The sequence below is a fragment of the Pelodiscus sinensis genome, chromosome 5 (assembly GCF_052426305.1).
Source record: "Pelodiscus sinensis isolate ZL-2025 chromosome 5, ASM5242630v1, whole genome shotgun sequence".
NCBI classification, from domain to species: domain Eukaryota; kingdom Metazoa; phylum Chordata; order Testudines; family Trionychidae; genus Pelodiscus; species Pelodiscus sinensis.
The window spans coordinates 130,135,361-130,160,640 of record NC_143056.1 but is presented as its reverse complement, the minus strand read 5'-3'; the positions used below and the strand labels follow the sequence as shown (position 1 = coordinate 130,160,640).

The 25,280-nt window shown below is 64.1% G+C and overlaps 2 protein-coding genes across 9 annotated transcripts; one reads left to right on the top strand and one right to left on the bottom strand.

The window, feature by feature from the left end:
• Window positions 1–221: 221 nt before the first annotated feature.
• On the top strand, window positions 222–7,287 carry LOC102458356 (aldehyde dehydrogenase family 3 member B1). Its single transcript, XM_089778944.1, has 9 exons — window positions 222–496; window positions 1,356–1,466; window positions 2,031–2,151; window positions 2,441–2,526; window positions 2,945–3,026; window positions 3,345–3,731; window positions 4,358–4,524; window positions 4,674–4,773; window positions 5,210–7,287. Exons 1-9 carry the CDS (start codon window positions 335–337, stop codon window positions 5,401–5,403), a joined length of 1,410 nt encoding a protein of 469 aa, XP_089635070.1. The 5' UTR covers window positions 222–334; the 3' UTR covers window positions 5,404–7,287.
• Window positions 7,288–8,725: 1,438 nt separating this feature from the next.
• On the bottom strand, window positions 8,726–23,162 carry LOC106731890 (aldehyde dehydrogenase family 3 member B1). Of its 8 annotated transcripts, none has more exons than XM_089778929.1 (12): window positions 22,966–23,162; window positions 21,569–21,630; window positions 18,879–21,213; window positions 16,970–17,132; window positions 16,003–16,134; window positions 15,544–15,664; window positions 15,168–15,253; window positions 14,718–14,799; window positions 14,015–14,401; window positions 12,369–12,535; window positions 12,120–12,219; window positions 8,726–11,515 (listed from the first exon to the last, which is right to left on the bottom strand). In XM_089778929.1, exons 3-12 carry the CDS (start codon window positions 18,986–18,988, stop codon window positions 11,322–11,324), a joined length of 1,542 nt encoding a protein of 513 aa, XP_089635055.1. In that variant the 5' UTR covers window positions 18,989–21,213; window positions 21,569–21,630; window positions 22,966–23,162; the 3' UTR covers window positions 8,726–11,321. The 8 variants fall into 8 exon arrangements, with proteins under 8 accessions (XP_089635055.1, XP_089635054.1, XP_089635057.1 ...); XM_089778928.1 differs by having other exon boundaries at window positions 18,879–19,004; XM_089778931.1 differs by having other exon boundaries at window positions 16,003–16,113; window positions 18,879–19,004; window positions 22,966–23,156.
• Window positions 23,163–25,280: the final 2,118 nt, after the last annotated feature.

Genomic DNA, 25,280 nt, shown 5'->3' with positions numbered 1-25,280 from the left:
CGCCTTGCTCCAGGGGTGCGGTCATCAATCAGAGGGGCACAGTGGCCATGGGGATGGGCAGAGGATGCAGGGAGAAGCTTTAGGGGTACAGCAGCTAAGGGAGGGTTGAGGCCAGCACAGGGAGAGGGGCTAGGGGCTCAGAGGCCACGGGGATGGGCAGGAACAGCAGTGGGAGGGAGTTAGGGGCTCAGAGGCCATGGGGATGGGCAGGGAAAAGGATCCGTGGCTATGGTGCTGGTGAGGGTCAGCGGCTGTGTGGATGGGGCTGGCGAGCCAGGGATGGGGCAGAGGCTCTGGGTCCCCCAGCACAGGCTGACCTGCCCCCTCCCCCAGCATGAACCCCTACGTGGGCTTGGTGAGCGGCCTGCGTGCTGCCTGGCTGGCGGGGAAGACTCGCGGCGCTGAGCACCGGGTCTCCCAGCTGGAGGCGCTGGGCCGCTTCCTGGATGACAAGAAGCAGCCCATCCTGGACGCCATGGCCTCGGACATGCGCAAGGTGAGCCGGACGGGTCCTGCCCAGAGCCCAGCATGGGGAGGGCGGGGGCAGGTCTCCCTGCAGGACAGGGGAGGCACCTGGTGTTCCCACAGCACAGAGAGCAGGACGTGCACAGGGGTCCCTGTTCCTGCCTCCCCTTCATCCCGCCAAGAGCTAGGGGCTGAGTCGTGCGCTGAGCAAGGTGACTCTCCTGTGCTGGGGGCAGGGCTGTGTCTGCAGACGGGTGTTTTGGTAGGGTCTGCTTAAATAGCTTTGATGCTCTGGGTTGTCAGTGAAGGCCGGTGACAGCAGCTCTCGCCCGTGGAAGGGGAGGCGCGGACGCCCGCTAGCTCCCAGCAGACCCTTCCCCGGGCTGGGAGTGCTCCCACAGGATGTTCTGTCTCTGGCCCAGACCGGCTGTGCCCTGGTGGCAGGGAGTCCCCCTGGCCCGAGGAGCGGGGCTGTTGACCCCGGCCCAGCTCAGAGGCTCCCTGGCCGGGCCAGTCGTGTGCTGGGCGCAGTGCAGAGGTGACGAGCTGAGGGGATCCGAGGCCGGGGATCGCCCGCGGGGATGGGTCGGTGTCTCCCGGCCGCCTGGAGCTGGGAAAAGGCCCCACGTGCCCAATCAGCTCTGTGGGAGCCTGGCGCGGGAGAGGAGCCCAGAACCCTCTGGCCCAGGGACTGCGCTGCCCCTGGGGGTCCCTCAGATGGGGGGTGTCACCCCTCTGCCCCCACCTCAGAGAGTTTCTCCCGGCTGGCCCCATCCCCGGGCTGGCCGTGCCCCGCCCCTCGCCGCCCTCCCCGGGGGGTGTGGTGCTGGATGGGCCGAACTGTGTGTCGGAGAGGGGGGGGGTGAAGCTGACGCTGCTCCTGCCCCCAGCCTCCCCTGGAGGCGGAGCTCTCTGAGATCCTGCTGGTCAAGAACGAGGTCAACTACGCGCTCAACAGCCTGGCCAGCTGGATGAAGGACGAGTTCGTGGAGAAGAACCTGGTAATGGGGAGACGGGCCTGGGGCTGAGCAGGGAGGGGTGCTGGGGGGCTGAGCAGGGAGGGGACCCTGGGGGGCTGAGCAGGGAGGGGCGCTGGGGGGCTGAGCGGGGAGGGGTGCTGGGGGGCTGAGCAGGGAGGGGCGCTGGGGGGCTGAGCAGGGAGGGACCCTGGGGGGGCGAGGGGCGGGGAGGGGCGCTGGGGAGCTGAGCAGGGAGGAGCGCTGGGGGGCTGAGCAGGGAGGGACCCTGGGGAGCTGAGCAGGGAGGAGCGCTGGGGGGCTGAGCAGGGAGGGGCTCTAGGGGGCTGAGCGGGGAGGGGACCCTGGGGGGCTGAGCAGGGAGGGGCGCTGGGGGGCTGAGCGGGGTGGGGATCCTGGGGGCTGGGCGGGGAGGGGGAGGAAACACCCCCCCAGCCTGAGTCTGGGCTGGATGGGAACAAGCACCCAGTGCAGAGCTGGGACGTCGCCCCACGGCTGAGCCAGGGCTCCCATCCCCCGGCCCGGCTCCTTCCCCTCCCCCAGCCTGGGACCCGCTGCCCCAGCCCCTGATGAGAGGCTCCCCTGCAGGTGACTCAGCTGGACACGGCCTTCATCCGGAAGGATCCCTACGGGGTGGTGCTGATCATCGGGCCCTGGAACTACCCCTTGCACCTCATCCTGGTGCCCCTGGTCGGGGCCATCGCGGCCGGTGAGTGAGGGACCCCGGGCACCGACCCCCCACCCCGGCCAGAGCCTGCCCCAGGCAGAGCCCAGCCCCAGCACGGTGCCTGTGTGCTCTGGGGCAGAGTTCCCCCTTCCCCCCGAGCCTTCCCACAGCCCCAGACGAGGCTCCTGGGGTGTCCCAAGGGACCCCTCCCGGCAAAGCCCCGGGGGCAGGTCAGGTGCTGCAGAGAAGCCCTGGGGGGAATGTGCTGCCCCGCGGGGGGGGGGGGGGGGAGGTTGTCCATGCTGCCCAGTGATGTCCTGCCTGCCCCCAGGGAACTGTGTCATCGTCAAGCCCTCCGAGATCAGCAGCTGCACTGAGAAGCTGGTGGCGGAGACGCTGCCCAGCTACCTGGACAAGGTAAGGAGCCGCTGGCAGCACCAAGGCCCGGCAGTGCACAGCTCCCCCGCGGCCACGGCCGGCAGCTCCCAGCCCCTCCGGGCTTTGCCAGTGCAGTTATGAAAGTCAGAGCAGGGCTTGAACGCTGGCGCCTTCCACTACAGTGAACCCCGGCCCCACGGCCCCTCTCACTCCTCAACCCCTGGCAATGAGCCCCTTCGGCCGGCCTAGCACCACCCCGACCCTGTGTCGAGCTGGGTCCCAGCCACACCCCGCACCTCCTTAGTAACTCAACCTCCCCCAGAGCTGCTCCCTGCACCCCTCCCCCAGGGACCAGCCAGCGCTGGAAGCCAGAGAGATGGGGGCAGAACAGGGATTAGCGGGGCTGGGCAGAGCCAAGGGGGCAGGACGGGGTCACCCCACACTCCCCCCATTGCAGGACTGCTTTGCCGTGGTGACCGGGGGCCCCGCGGAGACCACCCAGCTGCTGGAGAACAAGTTCGACTACATCTTCTACACTGGTACGTCCCCAGCCCCCAGGGACCCCCCCCCCCACCACTCCAGGGAGCATCTCCACCCCCCAAAGTGCTCTGGCTCCGCTCCCTCAGGGGCTGCCCCGGAGCCCAGTGCCAGGACACACACTCAGCCCCTTGGGCGTCCCCTGACTGGGCCAGGAGGGGTGTCGGGGGCTGAGGGACACTGAGCCCTGAGGCCCCTGAACGTGGGGCTGGGGGTGACTGGAGCCGCGGCCAGAGGCCGGGTCCGTCCCCCTCCTGGGCGAGGCCGTGGCTGCCTGTGTCCCAAGGCCCCTGATACGTCCGGTCCCCCCACCTACGCAGGCGGCCCCCAGGTGGGCAGGATCGTGATGACGGCGGCGGCCAAGCACCTGACGCCGCTGACGCTGGAGCTGGGGGGCAAGAACCCCTGCTACGTGGCCGAGGGGGGCGACCTGCAGAGCGTGGCCAACCGGCTGGTGTGGGGGCGCTGCTTCAACGCGGGCCAGACCTGCGTCGCCCCCGACTACGTGCTGTGCAGCCCGGAGACGCAGGAGAAGCTGCTGCCCGCCCTGGGCCGCGCCATCGCCCAGTTCTACGGCCCCGACCCCCGGGCCTCGCCCGACTTCGCCCGCCTCGTCAGCGACCGGCAGTTCCAGCGCGTCCGGGCCCTGCTGGGCAGCGGGCGCGTGGCCCTCGGGGGGCAGACGGACGAGCAGGAGCGCTACATTGGTGAGGGCCCCGGCGCCAGGGCGCGGGGCTCTGGGGTCTCACACGCCAGGGCGCGGGCCTCTGGGGTCTCACACACCAGGGCGCGGGGCTCTGGGGTCTCACACGCCAGGGTGCGGGCCTCTGGGGTCTCACACACCAGGGCGCAGGGCTCCGGGGTCTGACACGCCAGGGCGCGGGCCTCTGGGGTCTCACACGCTAGGGCGCGGGGCTCCGGGATCTCACACGCCAGGGCACGGGGCTCCGGGATCTCACACACCAGGACGCGGGGCTCCGGGGTCTCACACGCCAGGGCGCGGGGCTCCGGGATCTCACACGCCAGGGCACGGGGCTCCGGGATCTCACACGCCAGGGCGCGGGGCTCCAGAGTCTCACACGCCAGGGCGCGGGGCTCCGGGGTCTCACACGCCAGGGCGCGGGGCTCTGGGGTCTCACACGCCAGGGCGCGGGGCTCACACCAGGGTGCGGGGCTGAGGCTCCAGGCAGGGTGGGGAGCCCGGATGGTGCAAAGTGAGTCTGGAAGCTCGGGGGCAGGGCAGGGCCTCTGGGGTACTCAGGGCCGTGCAGAGCCGTGGTGGAGGAGGGGAGCCATGTGCCCCTGTGCAGGGAGTGATTTACCTCCCTGGCAGCCCCCACGGTGCTGGCGGACGTGCAGCCGTCGGAGCCGGCCATGCAAGAGGAGATCTTCGGGCCCGTCCTGCCCATCGTCACGGTGCCCGGCGTGGACGAAGCCATCGCCTTCATCAACAGCCGGGAGCGGCCGCTGGCCGTGTACGTCTTCGCCGCCGACAGCAAGGTGGGGGCCCAGCCCGAGGTCAAGGCCTGGGGCTCCCTGCTGGGACCGGTTCCTGGGCGAGGAGGGGGCAGCGTTTGCAGGTGCCCCCCGGCCAGTCTCCGGGGACGGTGGCTCTGCTTTATCCCGCGTCTCTCTCCTGTGCCCCCCAGGTGGTGCACCGGGTGCTGGAGCAGACGAGCAGCGGCGGGTTTGGTGCCAATGACCCCATGATGCACATGACGCTGCCCTCGCTGCCCTTCGGAGGGATTGGTACGTCTGGGCCCCCAGCCTGAGGCCGAGCCCCTGGGGGCGCTGGGTCCTGGGCCTGGGGAAGGGGCCTGCCTGCCATGGAGCCCCAGGCTGGGCCGTAGCACGTCAGGGCCTGGCTCTAAGCCGCCGTCGCTGCCCTGCGCAGCCCTGGCCAGTGCGCGGCCTCCCCCTGAGATAGCTGCCTGCAGGGACACAGCATGGGCAGGGCCCAGCATCTCTGCCCAGGGCACGGTGCACACGCTGGGCTACAGCTGGGGGCTGCAGCCGCGCCCCAGGAACCCGCCTCTCCTCTGTGCCTCCTCCGGTGGGACTAGGGCCTGCGCCTGAGCGTGTCTGAGCCAGGCGGGGGGCAGGGCCGTGGGCTGGGGTCGTACCCGGAGGGCGGGGGTGGGGGTGCTGGGCCCTGCCCTGTGTCCGAGCCGTGCTCTCTTTGTAGGGAACAGCGGGCTGGGCTCGTACCACGGCAAGTTCGGCTTCGACACCTTCACTCACCAGCGCGCCTGCATCCTGCGCAGCTCGGGCCTGGAGGCCTTGAACTCCCCGCGCTACCCCCCCTACAGCCAGCGCAAACTGGGGCTGCTGGCGGCTGCCTCCCAGATCCAGCGCAAGGGCACCTGCACCCTGCAGTGAGGGGTGGTGCCTCCCCGCCCCACACACCCACGGGATGAGGGACTGCCCTGGCGGGGGCGGGGGGGGACAGCTGGCTCGGGTTCCAGCTGACCTGGGAAGTGAGAGCCCCTCCCCAGGGGTTACGGACGCTCCCCAGTCCCGGCCCCACCCCCCACCCCTGCCAACGCTGGAAGAAAGTGATCGGGACGGTTTGTGGCTCAATGACTCAATCGATAAAGCAGGAGACGGGGTATTAGTTGGCGTCTGCTACAGCCACCAAATCACACCAGGGCCAGCCCCCAGACCTCTTTGTCTGAGGCCCCACCCCCACTCACTGCTAGGAGCTCCCCCCACTGTGACTCCAGGGCTAGCCGGGGGGGAGGATCCAGAGCCCCCAGTCCACACTGTCCGCCCACGGCCCCAGCCCTTTCCACCACTCCGCCATGACCCTGCTCTCTTTCTGCCCCCAGCCTCGCCCCCATGCCACCTCTTCCCCCTAACACTCCACCCCTCGCTTGGATCTCCCCTGCTGCAATCCCGAGACCAGAAAAGCTTGATGCCGGCATGCGTTGTGCCCAGACAGCTGAACGCTTGGGGGGCCTCCCAGGGGAGATTCACATGCTGCCCAGCTGATTAGCAGAGCGCCCCCAGCCAGGAGCATGTGTTTCTACTGGTGGTGCACATCCGCCCATGCACTGGTGCGCAGAACAAAATTTATTCCACACATGGCATGGAAAAAATGAAAGAGAACGCTGCCTCCATGGCCGTTTCAGGTGAGAGCCCCTCCAGCCCCAGGGCCATGACAGGGGAGATTTTTCTAGTGACCCCAAATTGGTCAGGACCCTGGGCAGTCCTGTGAGTCTGTATGGTAACTCACCACCGCCCCCTCCCTTGCAGCACAAGGTTTGGGAAGACTTAGCATCTACGATGCGCTGCCAGTAGATTAGGGAATAGGATGACCAGGCCCTTATGCTCCTTGATAGGTAGGGGGAAAGCTGGGGGCTCGTGTGGCCGTTCACCCAGAGGCTGCCACGCAGTCCGTGCTGAAAGTCCCTACACGGCGTAGACGACAGTTTCCGGACTCGCAAAGCGTTGCTGCTGGCGTGGGGTGGGGGAGGGATGCTTTAGGAGCTCTCATCCCAGCTGGCGAAGAGGAATTGATAACAGAACTGAAAACTAACACGGTTTAGGTACAGAAGCACCTGCTTTCTCATTTCCCCAGCGGGGGGGTGCCTGGCCCCTGCTCCCTGCCTCGCTCCATCCCTTCCCTCCTGCCCCCCCAGCATGCTCTGCCAATGCCTCCTGCGCACCGGACAGCAGATCTGTGGCGGGCGGGAGGGATGGGAACGGGCTGATCTCGAGGACTGCTGGCGGGTGCTTGCACCCACTCATTCCCTGTGGGTGCTCCAGCCCCAGGGTGTGGGCTCCTGTGTTGCGATGTGACCGCCTCCCCTGCGTGCAAAGAGAATAAAGTCTTGGACCAGCCGTACGGAACGGTGCTATAAAAGGGTCAGGTCACAGGCGGTCTCTCAGGCTGGCCTGGAGTCTCGTTTCCATGGAAGTGTGTGTCCCATCAGGGGTCTCTCACGGACCCCTCCCTTTTACCCCGGAAGGACACACGGACGTGTGCTTGCCCTCTGCGCTGCTGCCTCCCAAAGTGCTGCTCAAAATCAATGAAGACCGTACTTGCGCGTGATCCTGATCGACTATCTTGGCCTCATCTGCGGTGATTCTCTACTCCACGGACTGTGTCGGCCAGCCTGCCTGGATGCTACCTCCAGAACCGGACCTGGTCTCAGAGGACCGTGGTCCTCTACTGCAGCCCAGCCTGGGGGCTCTTCGTTGCATGGCAGGGATGCTCTACGGCAAACTCCGCAGTAGGCCGACTGCCAGAGAACACGTAAAACGCCCTTCTGAACAGCAGAAAGCCTTCGGCCTAGCTATGTGGCCCCGTGGCAGGGCACGTGGTTCTCTGGGGCTTGGAGTGAAAACGTGCTGTGGTCTGTGCATTGTACCTGGACATAGCCTGGCTGCTAGTTCCGGCAGGGCCAGCTAGCAGCTGTCGCCACTTTCCAGCCGCTAAGCGCAGGCCGCTCGGGATCCTCCAGTCACACACCAGGGTCTGGCTAGACGCTCTCCCCGGCTGGCGGATTCCTTCATTGGGATTTAATTGGACTGTCATCGGGGTTGAGGGGCTCCACCCTTTGAACCACTGGCTGCCTGCTCCTTCATCTATCCACAAAAGGGGGGTCTGGGATAGCAGTGAGGGCTGAGACGAGCCTGGATTGCTGACCCTCTTCTGGTACCATTTAGGCCAAGAGGAGAGCCCCTAATTGAGGGATGCTCACCTGTGATGGAACAGGAAGGACGTTGATAAAGCCAAGCAGCTGGTGGCAGAAAGAGGCTGCAGAGAGGAGGGCTGCAGCCACTCCCTGGGATAAGGGAGAGAAGGGGGCATTGCCCCCAAGAGGTAGGGTCTGTCTAGCAAGCCAGGACATAGGGCTGGACAATGCAAGCTTGGGGTAGGAGAGGTAAGGAGTAGTCTAGGAGTGAGGCAGGAAGGTTTAGTGCAACATGGACTTTGGCTGCTGGAGACAGGGCCCCTGGACTGGAACCCAGAGTGGAAGGTGGCCCTGGGTCCTCCTACAGCCCCTGAACAAGCGACTGTCTGGGACTGTCTACACAGCAGGGCTAAAACCGGAAACAAGCCTCGTAACTTGAGCTTAGCTGAAGTCGAAACAGCTTATTTCAGCTTTTGGTGCTGTTGCCAGAACAGGGAGTTGTCCTTTGCTCCTCGTGAAACGAGGGTTAGAGGAACCGGAGTAAGAAATCCTCCAGCTCAACATCATTTTGAAATAAAGGCTTGTCGTGTAGACACGCAATATCGCCAGTTACTCTGAAATAACACTGCTGTGTAGACGTAGCCTTAGTCCCAATCTCTGGGGGGACTAAATTAGCTGTTGTCATCTGAGAGGGATCTTGGAGTCATTGTGGCTAGTTCTCTGGAAACATCCACTCCGTGTGCAGCAGCAGTCAAAAAAGCAAACAATGTGAAGAATCATTAAAAAAGGGATAGAGAATAAGACAGAAAATACGTTATTGTCTCTATATAAATCCATGGTACGTTCACATCTTGAATACGGCATGCACATGTGGTTGCCTCATCTCAAAAACTATATTGAAAAAAAGTTCAGAAAAGGGCAACAAAAATGGTTAGGGGTTTGGAATGGGTCCCATATAAACAGAGATTAAAAAGACTGGGACTTTTCAGCTTAGAAGAGAGGACACTAAATGGGGAATATGATAGAGGTCTATAGAATCATGACTGGTGTGAAGAAAGTGAATAAGAAAGTTATTTACTTGTTCCCATAACACAAGAATTAGGAGTCACTAAATGAAATTAATAGGTAGCAGATTTTAAACAAACAGAAATTTTTCTGTGCCAACACAGTTAACCTGTGGAACTCTTTGCCAGAGGATATTGCTAAGACCAGGACTTTAATAGGGTCCAAAAAAAAAAAAAAGCTAGATAAATGCATGGAGGTTAGATCCCTCAATGGCTATTAGCTAGGATGGGTAGGAATGGTGTCCCTCGCCTGTTTGTCAGAGGCTGGGAATGGGTGATAGGATGGAATCACTTTACCTCAGGAGAGGACCATTGTGACTTGGCTGGAGGGTGAGCTGTGATGAGGTGCTGCAACTCCTGAAGACTAGGACCGCAGGCCAAGAAATGTCAAGAAGAGGTTGTCAGGCTGAAAGCTGAGCCCCATAGTGGCCAGGAGGAGGGGCTTCTATCAAGTGGTGAATCTCATGATGACAGGATCTAGTCTCTGTAAACCCAAGTTGAGTGGCAGGTAGTAATTACAAGGCCCTCTCTATATTCTTTAGTAATAGATTCCTGAATATGCTGCTTAATTATTTTGCCTATGATTTATGTCAGGCTGGCAGGCCTATAATTACTCAGGTTATACAGTTTAATTACTGGAAGCACATTAGCTTTCTCCCAGTCTTTGGGACAGCCCCAATTTTCTGAGATGTAGTGAACATCAGTAATAGTTCAGCAAGGTCCCCAGCCAGGACTTTTAAAAGTCTTGGATGGAAGTTATCCAGGTCTGGTGACTTAAAAATATCTAACATTGGTAACTACTGTTATCATCTTAGGACTCTCTGAAAAATATATTAGGAGCAAAAATGTGTTATCGTCCTTAACTCTGCTGACAATAGAGTTCACCTTGAGTCCTTTGGCTTCTCTTATCAATTTTCTACAGACTTAGCTTCTGGTTTCTATTCCTTACTATCCACCTTCCTTTTCTTCTTTTTCTAATACATACAATTTCTATTACTGACTTCACTTCCCTTTAAGTTAGATTGGTAGTTTAGCTAGTGTGGTCTTTCTCCTTGATTGTGACTTCATTGGGTATCTAGTGAAATGTTCTTAAACGATTCCCAATTCTCTTCAAAGACCAGAGTGGGGTTGTGGCTAGACAAGGGACGCTGGATGAGGTGATGAGGGTTATCTTACGGGGGGGAGGGAGGTAAGATGGGAACATTTGTGACTGGGTGAGAGGGGGTGGAAGGAGCAATGTTTTTAGCTGAGTTGGGAGGACGGGTGAGGCACTTTGTGTCTTCATCTACAGAGCAGAGTCCCAGCCCCAGTGACCACCAGTACTGCGCAAGGGGACATGTGCCCTTGCCCAGCGGCTGTAGGAGCAGTTCCTGGCAGCTCAGTCCCTGGCTGTTCCACAGGCGAGATGAAAAGGAAACTGAAAGAACACACCCTCCTGCATGTGCAATAACAAGGAAGGGCAGGGAGGTGTCCTCAGCAGTCACTGAACCTGTGCCCAGGAGCTCCAGTGACAGGGAACAGCCACAGGAGGAGGGGGCCCCCTCAATCCTGACCCACAGGCTCCCCCTTCAGGCTGCTGCTCCCTGTTTTCTGTTCTCCCAGGAGCAGCTCCTTGGCAGCAGGGAGGAGACCAGGGCAGACCCTGGCTGCCGCACCCATCCCTGCTCCAGGGCCCTCCCCATCCCCACAGCTCCACCTGTGGAGCCGGGGCCACGGAGGGCAAATTGAAAGAAGTGTTTTTACTAAACCAAAATCGACACGGGGCCGAGCAGAGAGCAGGGGCAAAGGCAGCGATGGCCAGAGGGCATGCTGGGAGAATGAGGCCTAAGGCAGTGGGGGGAAGGAGGGGAAGGGGAAACTGAGGCAGGAGTGAATCCCGCAGAGAGTGGGGTTTCCAGCTGCCCTTTCTGCTCAGGGACAGGGGGGCGACGGCCAGGCAAGGGGAAGGGGCGGGGCTGGAGCACCAAGTGCACTACCCCTGCCTCCTGACAGACCTCAGCGCTGCCCAGAGCCTGCCACCCCAGCAGCTAGTTAAACAGCCTGGCCCATCAGGTGCTGCTGCAGCTTTGGCGGGACCAGGAGCTCTGGGGCCTTTAGCATCGCTGGGCCCCAGGGCCCCCCTTGTTGGCGGGTCTGCTCAGGGCTACCCCCCAGCGAGAGATGGCGCTGCACCTCCCGGGCAATGCACCACAGCCGAGGTAGGCACCGATGTGGGAGGCCACAACTGGACTCCCTGGGGGAGCAGATAGCTGGGTTGGGGGGGTCTTTCCATGGCATTCCCCACCACCACCAAGCCATCTCCTTAGGAGACACGCAGGGGGGCAGCTCAGAGAAATGGCCGAGGCTCCCTCCCCAACAGCCCAGCACCCGGAGAGGGGGCAGCCAGAGCTGGGCTCCGAGGGGCAGGAGCCCCCAGGGGTGGGATGAAGGGAGAAAACCCCGCTCCCAGGTAGACAGAGACGAAGGAAGCGTCTTCAACCTCTGCAGAGGGGCCAGAGGCCTAAGAGCAGCCAGGCCTCCTCCCGCAGGTCGTCAGGCACCCTGGGAGCTGCATGGGGCTGGGGGGCTGGGCCAGGCCGGCCTGACCTGCCCCTCACTGCAGGGTGCAGGTGCCCTTGCGCTGGATCTGGGAGGCAGCCGCCAGCAGCCCCAGTTTGCGCTGGCTGTAGGGGGGGTAGCGCGGGGAGTTCAAGGCCTCCAGGCCCGAGCTGCGCAGGACGCAGGCGCGCTGGTGAGTGAAGGTGTCGAAGCCGAACTTGCCGTGGTACGAGCCCAGCCCGCTGTTCCCTACAAAGAGAGCACGGCTCGGACACAGGGCAGGGCCCAGCGCCCCCCCCCCCCCCCCCGGGTACGAGCCCAGCCCGCTGTTCCCTACAAAGAGAGCACGGCTCGGACACAGGGCAGGGCCCAGCGCCCCCTCCCCCCCCGCCCGGGTACGACCCCAGCCCGCTGTTCCCTACAAAGAGAGCACGGCTCGGACACAGGGCAGGGCCCAGCGCCCCCTCCCCCCCCCCGGGTACGACCCCAGCCCACGGCCCTGCCCCCCGCCTGGCTCAGACACGCTCAGGCGCAGGCCCTAGTCCCACCGGAGGAGGCACAGAGGAGAGGCGGGTTCCTGGGGCGCGGCTGCAGCCCCCAGCTGTAGCCCAGCGTGTGCACCGTGCCCTGGGCAGAGATGCTGGGCCCTGCCCCATGCTGTGTCCCTGCAGGCAGCTATCTCAGGGGGAGGCCGCGCACTGGCCAGGGCTGCGCAGGGCAGCGACGGCGGCTTAGAGCCAGGCCCTGACGTGCTACGGCCCAGCCTGGGGCTCCATGGCAGGCAGGCCCCTTCCCCAGGCCCAGGACCCAGCGCCCCCAGGGGCTCGGCCTCAGGCTGGGGGCCCGGACGTACCAATCCCTCCGAAGGGCAGCGAGGGCAGCGTCATGTGCATCATGGGGTCATTGGCACCAAACCCGCCGCTGCTCGTCTGCTCCAGCACCCGGTGCACCACCTGGGGGGCATAGGAGAGAGACGCGGGATAAAGCAGAGCCACCGTCCCCGGAGACTGGCCGGGGGGCACCTGCAAACGCTGCCCCCTCCTCGCCCAGGAGCCGGTCCCAGCAGGGAGCCCCAGGCCTCGACCTCGGGCTGGGCCCCCACCTTGCTGTCGGCAGCGAAGACGTACACGGCCAGCGGCCGCTCCCGGCTGTTGATGAAGGCGATGGCTTCGTCCACGCCGGGCACCGTGACGATGGGCAGGACGGGCCCGAAGATCTCCTCCTGCATGGCCGGCTCCGACGGCTGCACGTCCGCCAGCACCGTGGGGGCTACGAGGGGGGGGGGGAGGGGAATCACTCCACACACAGGGGCATGTAGCTCCCTTCCTCCACCACGGCTCTGCCCCCTCCAGCCCTGCCCCGCCCCAGAGCTCCCCACAGGCCCTGCCCTGCCCCCTCCCTACCTCCCAGACTCACTTCTGCACCATCTGGACTCCACACCCTGCCTGGAGCCTCAGCCCAGCGCCCTGGCGTGTGAGACCCCGGAGCCCCGCGCCCTGGCGTGTGAGACCCCAGAGCCCCGCGCCCTGGCGTGTGAGACCCCAGAGCCCCGCGCCCTGGCGTGTGAGACCCCAGAGCCCCGCACCCTGGCGTGTGAGACCCCAGAGCCCCGCACCCTGGCGTGTGAGACCCCGGAGCCCCGCGCCCTGGCGTGTGAGACCCTGGAGCCCCGCGCCCTGGCGTGTGAGACCCCGGAGCCCCGCGCCCCGGCGTGTGAGACCCCGGAGCCCCGCGCCCTGGCGTGAGACCCCAGAGCCCCGCGCCCCGGCGTGTTGAGACCCCAGAGCCCCGCGCCCTGGCGTGAGACCCCAGAGCCCCGCGCCCCGGCGTGTTGAGACCCCAGAGCCCCGCGCCCCGGCGTGTTGAGACCCCAGAGCCCCGCGCCCTGGCGTGAGACCCCGGAGCCCCGCGCCCCGGCGTGTTGAGACCCCAGAGCCCCGCGCCCTGGCGTGAGACCCCAGAGCCCCGCGCCCTGGTGTGTTGAGACCCCGGAGCCCCGCGCCCTGGTGTGTTGAGACCCCGGAGCCCCGCGCCCCGGCGTGAGAGACCCCGGAGCCCCGCGCCCCGGCGTGAGAGACCCCGGAGCCCCGCGCCCTGGCGTGTGAGACCCCGGAGCCCCGCGCCCTAGCGTGGTGAGACCCCGGAGCCCCGCGCCCTGGCGTGGTGAGACCCCGGAGCCCCGCGCCCTGGCGTGGTGAGACCCCGGAGCCCCGCGCCCTGGCGTGTGAGACCCCGGAGCCCCGCGCCCTGGCGTGTGAGACTCCGGAGCCCCGCGCCCTGGCGTGTGAGACTCCGGAGCCCCGCGCCCTGGCGTGTGAGACTCCGGAGCCCCGCGCCCTGGCGTGTGAGACTCCGGAGCCCCGCCCCCTGGCGTGTGAGATCCCGGAACCCCGCGCCCTGGCGTGTGAGACCCCGGAGCCCCGCGCCCTGGCGTGTTGAGACCCCGGAGCCCCGCGCCCTGGCGTGTGAGACCCCGGAGCCCCGCGCCCTGGCGTGTGAGACCCCGGAGCCCCGCGCCCTGGCGTGTGAGACTCCGGAGCCCCGCGCCCTGGCGTGTGAGACTCCGGAGCCCCGCCCCCTGGCGTGTGAGACCCCGGAGCCCCGCGCCCTGGTGTGTGAGACCCCGGAGCCCCGCGCCCTGGCGTGTTGAGACCCCGGAGCCCCGCGCCCTGGCGTGTGAGACCCCGGAGCCCCGCGCTCTGGCGTGTGAGACCCCGGAGCCCCACGCCCTGGCGCCGGGGCCCTCACCGATGTAGCGCTCCTGCTCGTCCGTCTGCCCCCCGAGGGCCACGCGCCCGCTGCCCAGCAGGGCCCGGACGCGCTGGAACTGCCGGTCGCTGACGAGGCGGGCGAAGTCGGGCGAGGCCCGGGGGTCGGGGCCGTAGAACTGGGCGATGGCGCGGCCCAGGGCGGGCAGCAGCTTCTCCTGCGTCTCCGGGCTGCACAGCACGTAGTCGGGGGCGATGCAGGTCTGGCCCGCGTTGAAGCAGCGCCCCCACACCAGCCGGTTGGCCACGCTCTGCAGGTCGCCCCCCTCGGCCACGTAGCAGGGGTTCTTGCCCCCCAGCTCCAGCGTCAGCGGCGTCAGGTGCTTGGCCGCCGCCGTCATCACAATCCTGCCCACCTGGGGGCCGCCTGCGTAGGTGGGGGGACCGGACGTATCAGGGGCCTTGGGACACAGGCAGCCACGGCCTCACCCAGGAGGGGGACAGACCCGGCCTCTGGCCACGGCTCCAGTCACCCCCAGCCCCACGTTCAGGGGCCTCAGGGCTCAGTGTCCCTCAGCCCCCGACACCCCTCCTGGCCCAGTCAGGGGACGCCCAAGGGGCTGAGTGTGTGTCCTGGCACTGGGCTCCGGGGCAGCCCCTGAGGGAGCGGAGCCAGAGCACTCTGGGGGGTGGAGATGCCCCCTGGAGTGGCGGGGGGGGGTCCCTGGGGGCTGGGGACGTACCAGTGTAGAAGATGTAGTCGAACTTGTTCTCCAGCAGCTGGGTGGTCTCCGCAGGGCCGCCGGTCACCACGGCAAAGCAGTCCTGCAATGGGGGGAGTGTGGGGTGACCCCGTCCTGCCCCCTTGGCTCTGCCCAGCCCCGCTAATCCCTGTTCTGCCCCCATCTCTCTGGCTTCCAGCACTGGCTGGTCCCTGGGGGAGGGGTGCAGGGGGCAGCTCTGGTTGGGGGAGGGTTACTGGGGAGGCGACACGGAGGTGGGGTGGTCGCCTGGGCTGAGGGGTGAGAGGGGCCGTGGGGCCGGGGTTCACTGTAGTGGAAGGCGCCAGCGTTCAAGCCCTGCTCTGACTTTCATAACTGCACTGGCAAAGCCCGGAGGGGCTGGGAGCTGCCGGCCGTGGCCGCGGGGGAGCTGTGCACTGCCGGGCCCTGGTGCCGCCGGCGGCTCCTTACCTTGTCCAGGTAGCTGGGCAGCATCTCCGCCACCAGCTTCTCGGTGCAGCTGCTGATCTCGGAGGGCTTGATGATGACACAGTTCCCTGGGGGCAGGCAGGACGTCACCCTGCAGCACAGACCCACCCCCCGCCCCCATGCAGCACATTCCCCCCAGGGCCTCTCTGCAGCACCTGACCCGCCTCTGGGGCTCTGCAGGGAGGGGTTCCTGGGGACACCCCAGGAGCCTCATCTGGGGCTGGGGAAAGCTCTGGGGGGTATGTGCTGCCTGGGGGGGCCCTGCCCCAGAGCACACAGGCACCGTGCTGGGGGTGGGCTCTGCCTGGGGCAGGCTCTGGCCGGGGTGGGGGGTCGGTGCCCGGGGTCCCTCACTCACCAGACGCGATGGCCCCGACCAGGGGCACCAGGATGAGGTGCAAGGGGTAGTTCCAGGGCCCGATGATCAGCACCACCCCATAGGGATCCTTCCGGATGAAGGCCGTGTCCAGCCGAGTCACCTGCAGGGGAGCCTCTCGTCAGGGGCTGGGGCAGTGGGTCCCAGGCTGGGGGAGGGGAAGGAGCCGGGCCGGGGGATGGGAGCCCTGGCTCGGCCGTGGGGCGACGTCCCAGCTCTGCACTGGGTGCTTGTTCCCGTCCAGCCCAGACTCAGGCTGGGGGGGTGTTTCCTCCCCCTCCCCACTCAGCCCCCCAGGGTCCCCTCCCCGCTCAATCCCCCAGGGTCCCCTGCCCGCTCAGCCCCCCAGCACCCCTCCCTGCTCAGTCCCCCTGGGTCCCCTCCCCGCTCAGCTCCCCAGGGTCCCCTCCCTGCTCAGCCCCGGGCCCGTCTCCCCATTACCAGGTTCTTCTCCACGAACTCGTCCTTCATCCAGCTGGCCAGGCTGTTGAGCGCGTAGTTGACCTCGTTCTTGACCAGCAGGATCTCGGAGAGCTCCGCCTCCAGGGGGGGCTGGGGGAGGAGCAGCATCAGCTTCACCCCCCCCCCCAGACACACAGTTCGGCCCGTCCAGCACCACACCCCCCGGGGAGGGCGGTGGGGGGCGGGGCACGGCCAGCCCGGGGATGGGGCCAGCCGGGAGAAACTCTCTGAGGTGGGGGCAGAGGGGTGACACCCCTCATCTGAGGGACCCCCAGGGGCAGCGCAGTCCCTGGGCCAGAGGGCTCTGGGCTCCTGTCCCGCGACAGGCTCCCACAGAGCTGATTGGGCACGTGGGGCCTTTTCCCAGCTCCAGGCGGCCGGGAGACACCGACCCATCCCCGCGGGCGATCCCCGGCCTCGGATCCCCTCAGCTCGTCACCTCTGCACTGCGCCCAGCACACGACTGGCCCGGCCAGGGAGCCTCTGAGCTGGGCCGGGGTCAACAGCCCCGCTCCTCGGGCCAGGGGGACTCCCTGCCACCAGGGCACAGCCGGTCTGGGCCAGAGACAGAATGTCCTGCGGGAGCACTCCCAGCCCGGGGAAGGGACTGCTGGGAGCTAGCGGGCGTCCGCGCCTCCCCTTCCACGGGCGAGAGCTGCTGTCACCGGCCTTCACTGACAACCCAGAGCATCAAAGCTATTTAAGCAGACCCTACCAAAACACCCGTCTGCAGACACAGCCCTGCCCCCAGCACAGGAGAGTCACCTTGCTCAGATCACGGCTCAGCCCCTAGCTCTTGGCGGGATGAAGGGGAGGCAGGAACAGGGACCCCTGTGCACGTCCTGCTCTCTGTGCTGTGGGAACACCAGGTGCCTCCCCTGTCCTGCAGGGAGACCTGCCCCCGCCCTCCCCATGCTGGGCTCGGGGCAGGACCCGCCCGGCTCACCTTGCGCATGTCCGAGGCCATGGCGTCCAGGATGGGCTGCTTCTTGTCATCCAGGAAGCGGCCCAGCGCCTCCAGCTGGGAGACCCGGTGCTCAGCGCCGCGAGTCTTCCCCGCGAGCCAGGCAGCGCGCAGGCCGCTCACCAAGCCCGCGTAGGGGTTCATGCTGGGGGAGGGGGCAGGTCAGCCTGTGCTGGGGGACCCAGAGCCTCTGCCCCATCCCCGGCTCGCCAGCCCCATCCACACAGCCGCTGACCCTCACCAGCACCATAGCCACGGATCCTTTTCCCTGCCCATCCTCATGGCCTTGGAGCCCAAGCCCCCTCCCTCTGCTGCCTCTGCCCATGCCCACAACCTCTGAGCCCCTAATCCCCCCTTCTGCCCCTGCTGATCCTCATGGCCTCTGAGCCCCTAGTCCCCCTCCCCATCCCCACAGTCTCTGAGCCTCTAATTCCTCCAGGTGCCTCTGCCCATCCCTGCAGCCTCTGAGCCCATAATCCCCCACCCCCCACTGCCCCTGCCCATCCCTGCAGCCTCTGAGCCCCTTGATCCCATCCTTCTTCAGAGCCACCAGCCCTGCACCTGGGGTTAGGATGGGGCACAGGCGGGGGGGGGGGCTGCCCCATACCTCTTGTGGGTGCAGAAGGGGAGGGGCGTGGTCCAGTACAGTGAAATCAGGCCCTGGGGGCAGCCCTGACTTGCACACCGTCCCACAACCCTCTTCTGCCCCCTGCCGCCCCATGGAGCAAGCGAGCCCCGCCCCCAGTGTCTGATCGCCCCGCCCCTGCCCGAAGCCCCGCCCCTCTACCTGCGCGCCCCGCCCCCTGCCGATCCCCTCCTAGCCAGGTCGTACCTGGGGCTGATGTTTTGCGAGTGGCGCGGCTTTGCCCTTTTCCTCTTAGGCTGCCGATGATTGGGCGGCGGCCCTGGAGCGGAGGGCGGTGGTTGGCTGGGCTGTGGCCCAGCTGAGCCAGGGGCGGGGCCATGTGGCCTTTCGCTCGCTGGGATTTCCTGCCCCGTGATGCGGCCCCGGCGCCTCCTCCCACCCAGGGGAGAGCCCGGCGGCCGGCAGTGCTGGGGGGGAGGGGCAGGGGGAGGGCAGGGGCAGGGGGGGCGGGGAGCCAGGACTCCTGGGTTCTATCTCTGCTGGGGGGCAGTGGGGTCTAGTGGTTAGAGCAAGGGGGCAGTGGGGAGCCAGGACTCCTGGATTCTATCTCTGCTGGGGGGCAGTGGGGTCTAGTGGTTAGAGCAAGGGGGGGCAGTGGGGAGCCAGGACTCCTGGGTTCTATCTCTGCTGGGGGGCAGTGGGGTCTAGTGGTTAGAGCAAGGGGGGCAGTGGGGAGCCAGGACTCCTAGGTTCTCTCTCTGCTGGGGGGCAGTGGGGTCTAGTGGTTAGAGCAAGGGGGTAGTGGGGAGCCAGGACTCCTGGGTTCTATCTCTGCTGGGGGGCAGTGGGGTCTAGTGGTTAGAGCAAGGGGGGGCAGCGGGGAGCCAGGACTCCTGGGTTCTATCCCCGCTCTGCCCTGCGGATGTTGAGTGCACCGATTTATCATCCCATTGGTGTCCCCATCAAGTGTGACCCTGTGGCCACTGAGTCCCGGCTGTCAGGGGGAGGGCCCCTATATGGACCCGCCTGGCCTGTGCCGTGTGTTGGTTTGGCTGGGAGGAGATGCTGCCAGTGGGTGCTCTCCCCAGTGCCATGCTCGGAAGTGCTACCACTCCCCTCCTACCCCACCCCTAATCCTGCTGGGGACCCAGCTGCAGCCAACAGGGCTTGGCCTGGGCCCCCTTTGTGTGTGGAGGGGAGAGATCTGGCTGCCCCAAGCCTTAAACCTGCTAGTCCAACCATTTGGCTCCCTGACCGCTGCGGTGACCCACAGAGCTTGGTGTCTCTAGGCGCTCGGTCGCTCACCCAGCAGCTTTAGAATCCATCTTTCCTGTGTCGCTGCCCACGGGCACTTTCCCTGGGGTGTCTTGGTGTGTGGTCATGTTGTTACCCTGGGAAGTGTTGGTGGCATCCATCAAGTGTGTCTTTGATCTACAATCATAGACCTGGTTAAAGCCAAGGGCTGTGCTAAGCACCTGCCATTCAGGCCAAAGGGATGGAGCAATTAAATATCCCTTTGAGTCGTGATAGCTGGAAGCACCAGGAAGTTGCTGCCCAAGGCAATGGAGCTCACAGCAACGCTAATCACAAGCTAAGGGGTTTCCCTAGGATTGAGTGCCTCATGCCCTGCATTTGCAAGGGGGAATTGATTGGTTGTGAGCAAAAAGAGCAGCCAGACAGTGGGAGGCGCAGTGGAGGAAGCAGAGACCAGGCTGCCTCTGGCCAGGGTGTTGGCTGCAGGGCCAGATGTTGATTGCTGAGCAAGGGACCTGCCTCCTGTTTGTTGGGCACAGGGGACTCCAGCTGTGTTCTTTGGGGGGGGGGGGAACAGGATTGCAGCGAGGAGCAACCCTGACGCACAGGGTCCATTTCTGCTTCTAATGGAAACAGCCTGGCTCTGAACGAACTGCTGCAGCCAAAGGGGCGACACTGTTTCCAGCTGCAAAGGGAAGAGGGAATGTCCCCCGCGTGCTGCACCAGGCAATGGGGAGGGGTGCCTTGCCAGGGTTCAGCATGTGAAGGGTTAACCGTGGGTCCCATAGCTGGGCAGAGCAGAGGCCGTGCATGCTGGGAGTTCCCTTGGGCTAGAAACCTTGGCACAGCCCACCTGGACGGAGAGGCCAGGTGGAGGCTCTGCCCAGGGGTTACCCGCTGGAGGCGAAAGGGGTCCCTTGTATGTGCACTGCCAGGGGTGCAGACCCTGCCCCACCCACCCCTGGGAGACTGGAGCTACTGCTCGGTTCCGAGAAGTTTTGCAGGGAGCCAGGCCTATCCTGATTTCCCCAGCTGTTCAGGGGGTCACTTCCTTCCCCATCCCAGAGGAAAGGGCACCCCAGGCCGCAGCCACACTGGTGACACTGCACCCTGGGCATCCTCGGCTACTGCCCCACACCCCCCTGCTCCTCCCCGGCGTTTGCCAGCCAGAAGGAGAGCAGCTGCCTCCAGCTGCCTGGCTCCTGCCATGACTCCATCGATTGCTCCAGCCTCCATCAGGAGCGGGGAATTAGCCAGGCCTCAGAGCGGAGCATACGGGACCTCGGGCACCCTACGGTAGAGAAGGAGGTGACTGGCCGTGCTCAGGGGAGGGCGGCGGTGGGCATGGAGGAGCACAGAGAAACACTCGGCCTCTGGTGCTCACCAAGCTCAGGAGGGAGATCGGGGCCCTATGCGGGTGCAGTAGCAGCCCTGCAGCGATGGGGTTTGGTCTCAGGATTAGCATACTATACCCAGCACCCTGCCCACTCACGTTCCCAGGCACGGGGAACTGGCCCAACCTGTTGGAGCTGCCAGCCAGCCTCTCTGCCTGGGGCTAGGGGTGCTGCACACACCCCAAGGAAGGGATGAGCCCAACAGCTTCTCCCAGACAGATCTGAGCAGCGAGAGGGGACGTGTAGACCCAGGAGTCCCCAAGCAACCACCTCTGGTTTCCCCATCCAGTTCAGGTGACTGGAAGCTCACCCCCAAGGAGAGCAGCTGGGAACCACAGTCATCTGTCAGCTCCCTCCCTGTCCTGTGCCTCTCCCCTGTCCCAGGGCTGGTCCTCACAGGCCCCAATCCTGAGTCTGAGAAGATTTGCACTGAGGTAAGTGTCTCCCGCCCCCTCCCCGTACCACCCACCGTGGTACGTCCCCAGAATTTAAATCCGCTTCTGTGCCAGATGACAGGAGAGTAGGTGGCATGACACCAATTTTTAAAAAGGCTCCAGAGGAGATCCTGGCAATTGTGGGTCAGCCTGATGTCAGCACCTGGCAAACTGGTTGAATTATAGCAAAGAAGAGAATGATCAGACACATAGATGAACGCGATTTGTTGGGGAACAGCCGGCATGCGTTCTGTAAAGGGCAATGATGGCTCACTAATCTACCAAGATTCTCTGAGGAGGTCAACAAGCGTATGGATAAGGGGCTATCGTGCACTTAGATTTCCAGAAAGCCTTTGATAAGATCCCTCACCAAAAGCCCTTAAGCGAAGTGGCCATGGGGTAAGAGGGAAGGTCTTCTCCAGGATCAAGAACTGGTTAAAAGACAGGAAACAAAGGGCAGGGATAAAAGATCAGTTTTCAAAATGGGGAGCAGGGAAGAGTGGTGTCCCTCAAGGATCTGTCGTGGGACCAGGACAGGTCAACATATTCATTGATGATCTGGAAAAAGGCGTAAGCAGCGAGATGTCAAACTGTGGAAATGATAGAAAACTACTGCGGATCGTTAAGTCCAAAGGGTTGCAAGAGGACAGTACAAAACTGGGTGAGTGAGCAACAAAATGGCCGATGAAATTCAGTGGTGATAAGTGCAAAGTAATGCACATTGGAAACCATAATCCCAACTATACATAGAAAATGGTGGGGTCGAAATTAACTGCGACCCCTCTAGAAAGAGACCTTGGAGTCATCATGGAGAGATCTCTGAAAATACGTGCTGCATCAGTCATAAAAGCTAAAGAAACGTCGGGGATTATTGAGGACGGGATAGAAAATAAAACAGAAAATATCACATTACCGCTATATAAATTCCTGGCACACCCACATCTTCAGCACTGCGTGCAGATGCGGTTGCTTCATCTCAAAACAAAACAAAAAACAAACCGGGCAATTGGTAAAGGTCCAGAAAAGGGCAACAAAAATTATTAGGGGTTTGGAACAGTTTCTGTATGAGGAGAGATTAACAATTAATAACACTGGAACTTTGCAGCCTGGAAAAGATACAACTAAGGGAGATACGATAGAGGTCTATAAAATCATGACTGACGTGGAGAAAGTAAATAAGGAAGTATTATTCCTTTATATAACAAAAGAACTAGGAGTCACCCAATGAAATTAATAGGTAGCAGGTTTAAAACAAACAGAAGGAAGTGTTTCTGCACACAACACAAGGTCGACCTGTGGAACTCCTTGCCAGAGGATGTTGTGAAGACCAGGACTTTAACAGAGTTCAAAAACTAGACGAATTCATGGAGGTTAGGATCATCAATGGCTACTAGCCAGGATGGGTAGGAATGGTGTCCCTGGCCTCTGTTTGTTGGGGCTGTGAGTGGGTAACAACCAGGAGGGATCACTTGATTGTCTGTGCTGCATCCCCTGCAGAGCAGCCAGGGTGGGGAGGAGCCACAGCCCTCTGGGCACCCTGCCTCTCTTATGCCTCTTGAGACTCTGAGGGGGTGTTGGCAGCACAGCCCGACATCCCTGCGTGGGTCTATGACCCTTGCATCCTGAGTGGATCCAGCCTGACGGCCACCCTAGCAGGAGGAGCAGGGCCAGTGTTGCCCTTTCCATGGGGGAAACTGAGGCACGGAGCCAGGAAGGGGCTGGCCTGTTATTCAGGCACAGGGATGGGACTCAAGGCCTGGGCTCTCTTCTGGAACCTCTGCCAGCCCTGGCTTTCTGTGGGCACCGCTTCTCATCCAGCGGGGAGGGGGGAGGTAGCCCTGCCCCACATGCGTGCCTGTGGCCATGGGGAAGGGGCACAGCCCAGCTCAGGGACAGGGCCTTAGCTAGTCCTCAGGTCACCATCCCAGGGATGGGTCCAGTGCCCAAGGCTTAATCACAACCCCTCCTGGGACCTCTTCTGGGATCTCTGCCAGTCCTGGATTTCTGTGGGACCGGAGGCAGGGGGGCAGGAGGCTGCCCAGGGCCCAGCCACACCAGGACCTCCCCAGAGTATTGCCGGACCCCATCTATAGGCCCTGACGCCCCCCACACGGGACCACCAGGAGATTCAGTGACTCCAACTCAGGGCTGGATCAGAGCAGGCACCCGCTAGAAGGGAAAAGCCCCTTATCTCATTCCCCGCCCCTGAACCCAGCCAGCCCCCTGCCCCGGGGCTGGATCAGAGCTGGGCCCCATAGAGGGCTGTTCCCGGCTGGGTACCCCGCTGTGCACTCAGCGAGGGGCCTGTACCTGAGGTGCTGTCTGTGCACTCCAGGGCGGGGGGCGGTCGAGGAGGGCGCTCAGCGCGTCGCTGGCTTCTCTCAGGGGTTGCCTCCGACTCAGCAGCGTTGTTTGCTCGGTGCTGCACCCCTGCCAGTGCCTGTGGGCGGCTGGCAGCCAGCTGGGGCTGAGCAGGCAGGGCGGGACGGCTCCCCGCCTCCATGGAAACACACAGTGGGGGGGGGGGAAGTGTGCAGCTGGGCAGGGCCTTGGAGATGGGGGGGGGACTGCCGGGGGGGGCGGTGAGCACTCCAGAGAGCTGGGCCCAGCTGCACCGAGCTGCCTCACTGACACCCACCACAGCCACGCAGGAACCTGGGGAACACTGCCCCCCCAGAACCCAAGAGCCCCCTCTCCCATGCCCCCCAGGACCCTGCCTTGGGAGCACCCTTAGAACCCTGCACTGGGAACCCCCCTCCCCACACTCTGCCCCCTCGGGATTCTACCTTGGGAACCCCCCTCACACAAGCCCCAGGACCCGACCCTAGGAACCCCCCCTCACGCTGCCCCCCCAAACCTCCCTCCCCTCACACACCCTCCATGGAACCTGCCCAATGGGTTGACTCTCCAGGCCTCAGGCAGATTCCCACCCATCAGCCAGGGCCAGATTCCCACAACCCCACACCCTAATAATCTCATCGAATCCCGTGTGGGAGGTGGCGTGGCCGGCGCTGGGGGGGGGGAGGGGGAGCAGGCTCTCGAAGCACAGGGCTGAGCTTTGCTCATTTTCTCCTTTGAAATACACAGAGAGGGGCTCTGGGCTGTCCCCGTCTCCCCCACCAGAGGGGTCCTTGGGGGTCCCTGTTCCCCAAGGTGCAAGAGGGCAGGACCGATGGCTGGGGGCAGCAGGGGGCAGGTTAGTGCCCCAAGGTCAGAATAGGAGCAGGGCAGCTGGAGGGAACTTGAATTTTGTTATGGACTGAGCCCGGCTCTTGCTGCTGCCCCAGGCACCTGGCAGATGGGGTCACACAAACACATGCACACACGTGCACACCCCCACGCAGCCAAGCATCCCCCACGCCTGTCCCCCAGACACACACTTGTGCATGCCCTCACTTCTGGCCCCACATCCAATCAGGCATCCCCCACGCCTGGGCACGCCCCCACACCTGTCCCCACCACACATACCTAGGCACACTGCCCCACCTCTGTGCCCACAAAACCACACACGCACTTCAGACACATACCTGCGGCCATACCCCCAAGTTCTCCCAACACCAGGGGCGTCCAGCCCTTTTGTGTCTAATGCAGAGGGTGGAAGGGGCTGGCTGGGCACGGGGAAGCCAGCCAGGCAGGCAAGCTGTGTGCTGTCCCTCGCTGGGCTGCCAGCCCAGGTTTGTCAGGCTCAGTAGCTGGGCCCAGCCCCTCTGCTCGGCTGGCTGGCTGGCCAGACTGCCGGCGAGCTGCCCACGCCGGTGCCCTCCTGCGCAGCGGGAACGGGCAGCGCCTGCCAGGAGAGCCGCGTGGCAGGAAGCTGTGGGAACCGCAGGGCACATCCCCGACAGTGGGAACAAAGTGGGAGCGATCGAGTTACCGAGGGGCCTCTAGTGCATCCCGGCCCCCTGCCACTCATCGCCTGGGCACAGGGCCCACGCTGGCTGCATGGCCACCCTAGCACTGCCCCCGCCAACCTCCCCCGCCCAGCCGAGGCGTCGCTGCAGAGGTTTTCCCTGGTGGGGTCCCCCCATCGCGGCATCCGCCCGTCTCCTCCTTGGCACCGTCCCGGCAGCAAGCTCCCACTCCTCCTGCTGGGGGAGCAGAGACTCCGCCACCAGCTCCGGCGCCGGGGAAGTCTGGGCGCCGGCCCCTTGGCCCCCTGCCCCTTACCTCCTCGCCGCTGAGCCCACAGGGAGGCCCCGCTTCCTGCTGAGCTGGCCCAGGACCAGCCACCTGCTTCACCTGCCGGCCTGGCTACCGGTTGGATGGCTGCCTGAAACCCACGGAGCTGATTGGCCGTGCCATGGCAGGGGGCGGGAAGCAGCACTCAAGTCCCAGGTGCCCATCTAGCCCAGTGCCCCAGGTGGCTGCTTCAAGATGCTTGCAGGTAAGTGCCAGTGGCCCATGCCCTGCTAAGCCCCTGTCCTTGGTGCCATCTAGTGGCAGGGAGTTCCAGAGGTTATCCCCCCCCCCGCAAGTGTGAAACCCTCTGGATCTGTTTGGCTGCTCCAAGGTGACAATGGCTGAATTTTCTGCCCCTCCTTTGAGTGCTCCCTGCACTGAAGTTATCTAAACACCCCTAATGTTAACCCTCTAGTGCTCCACCGCCACAGCCACCGCCAGCCTCC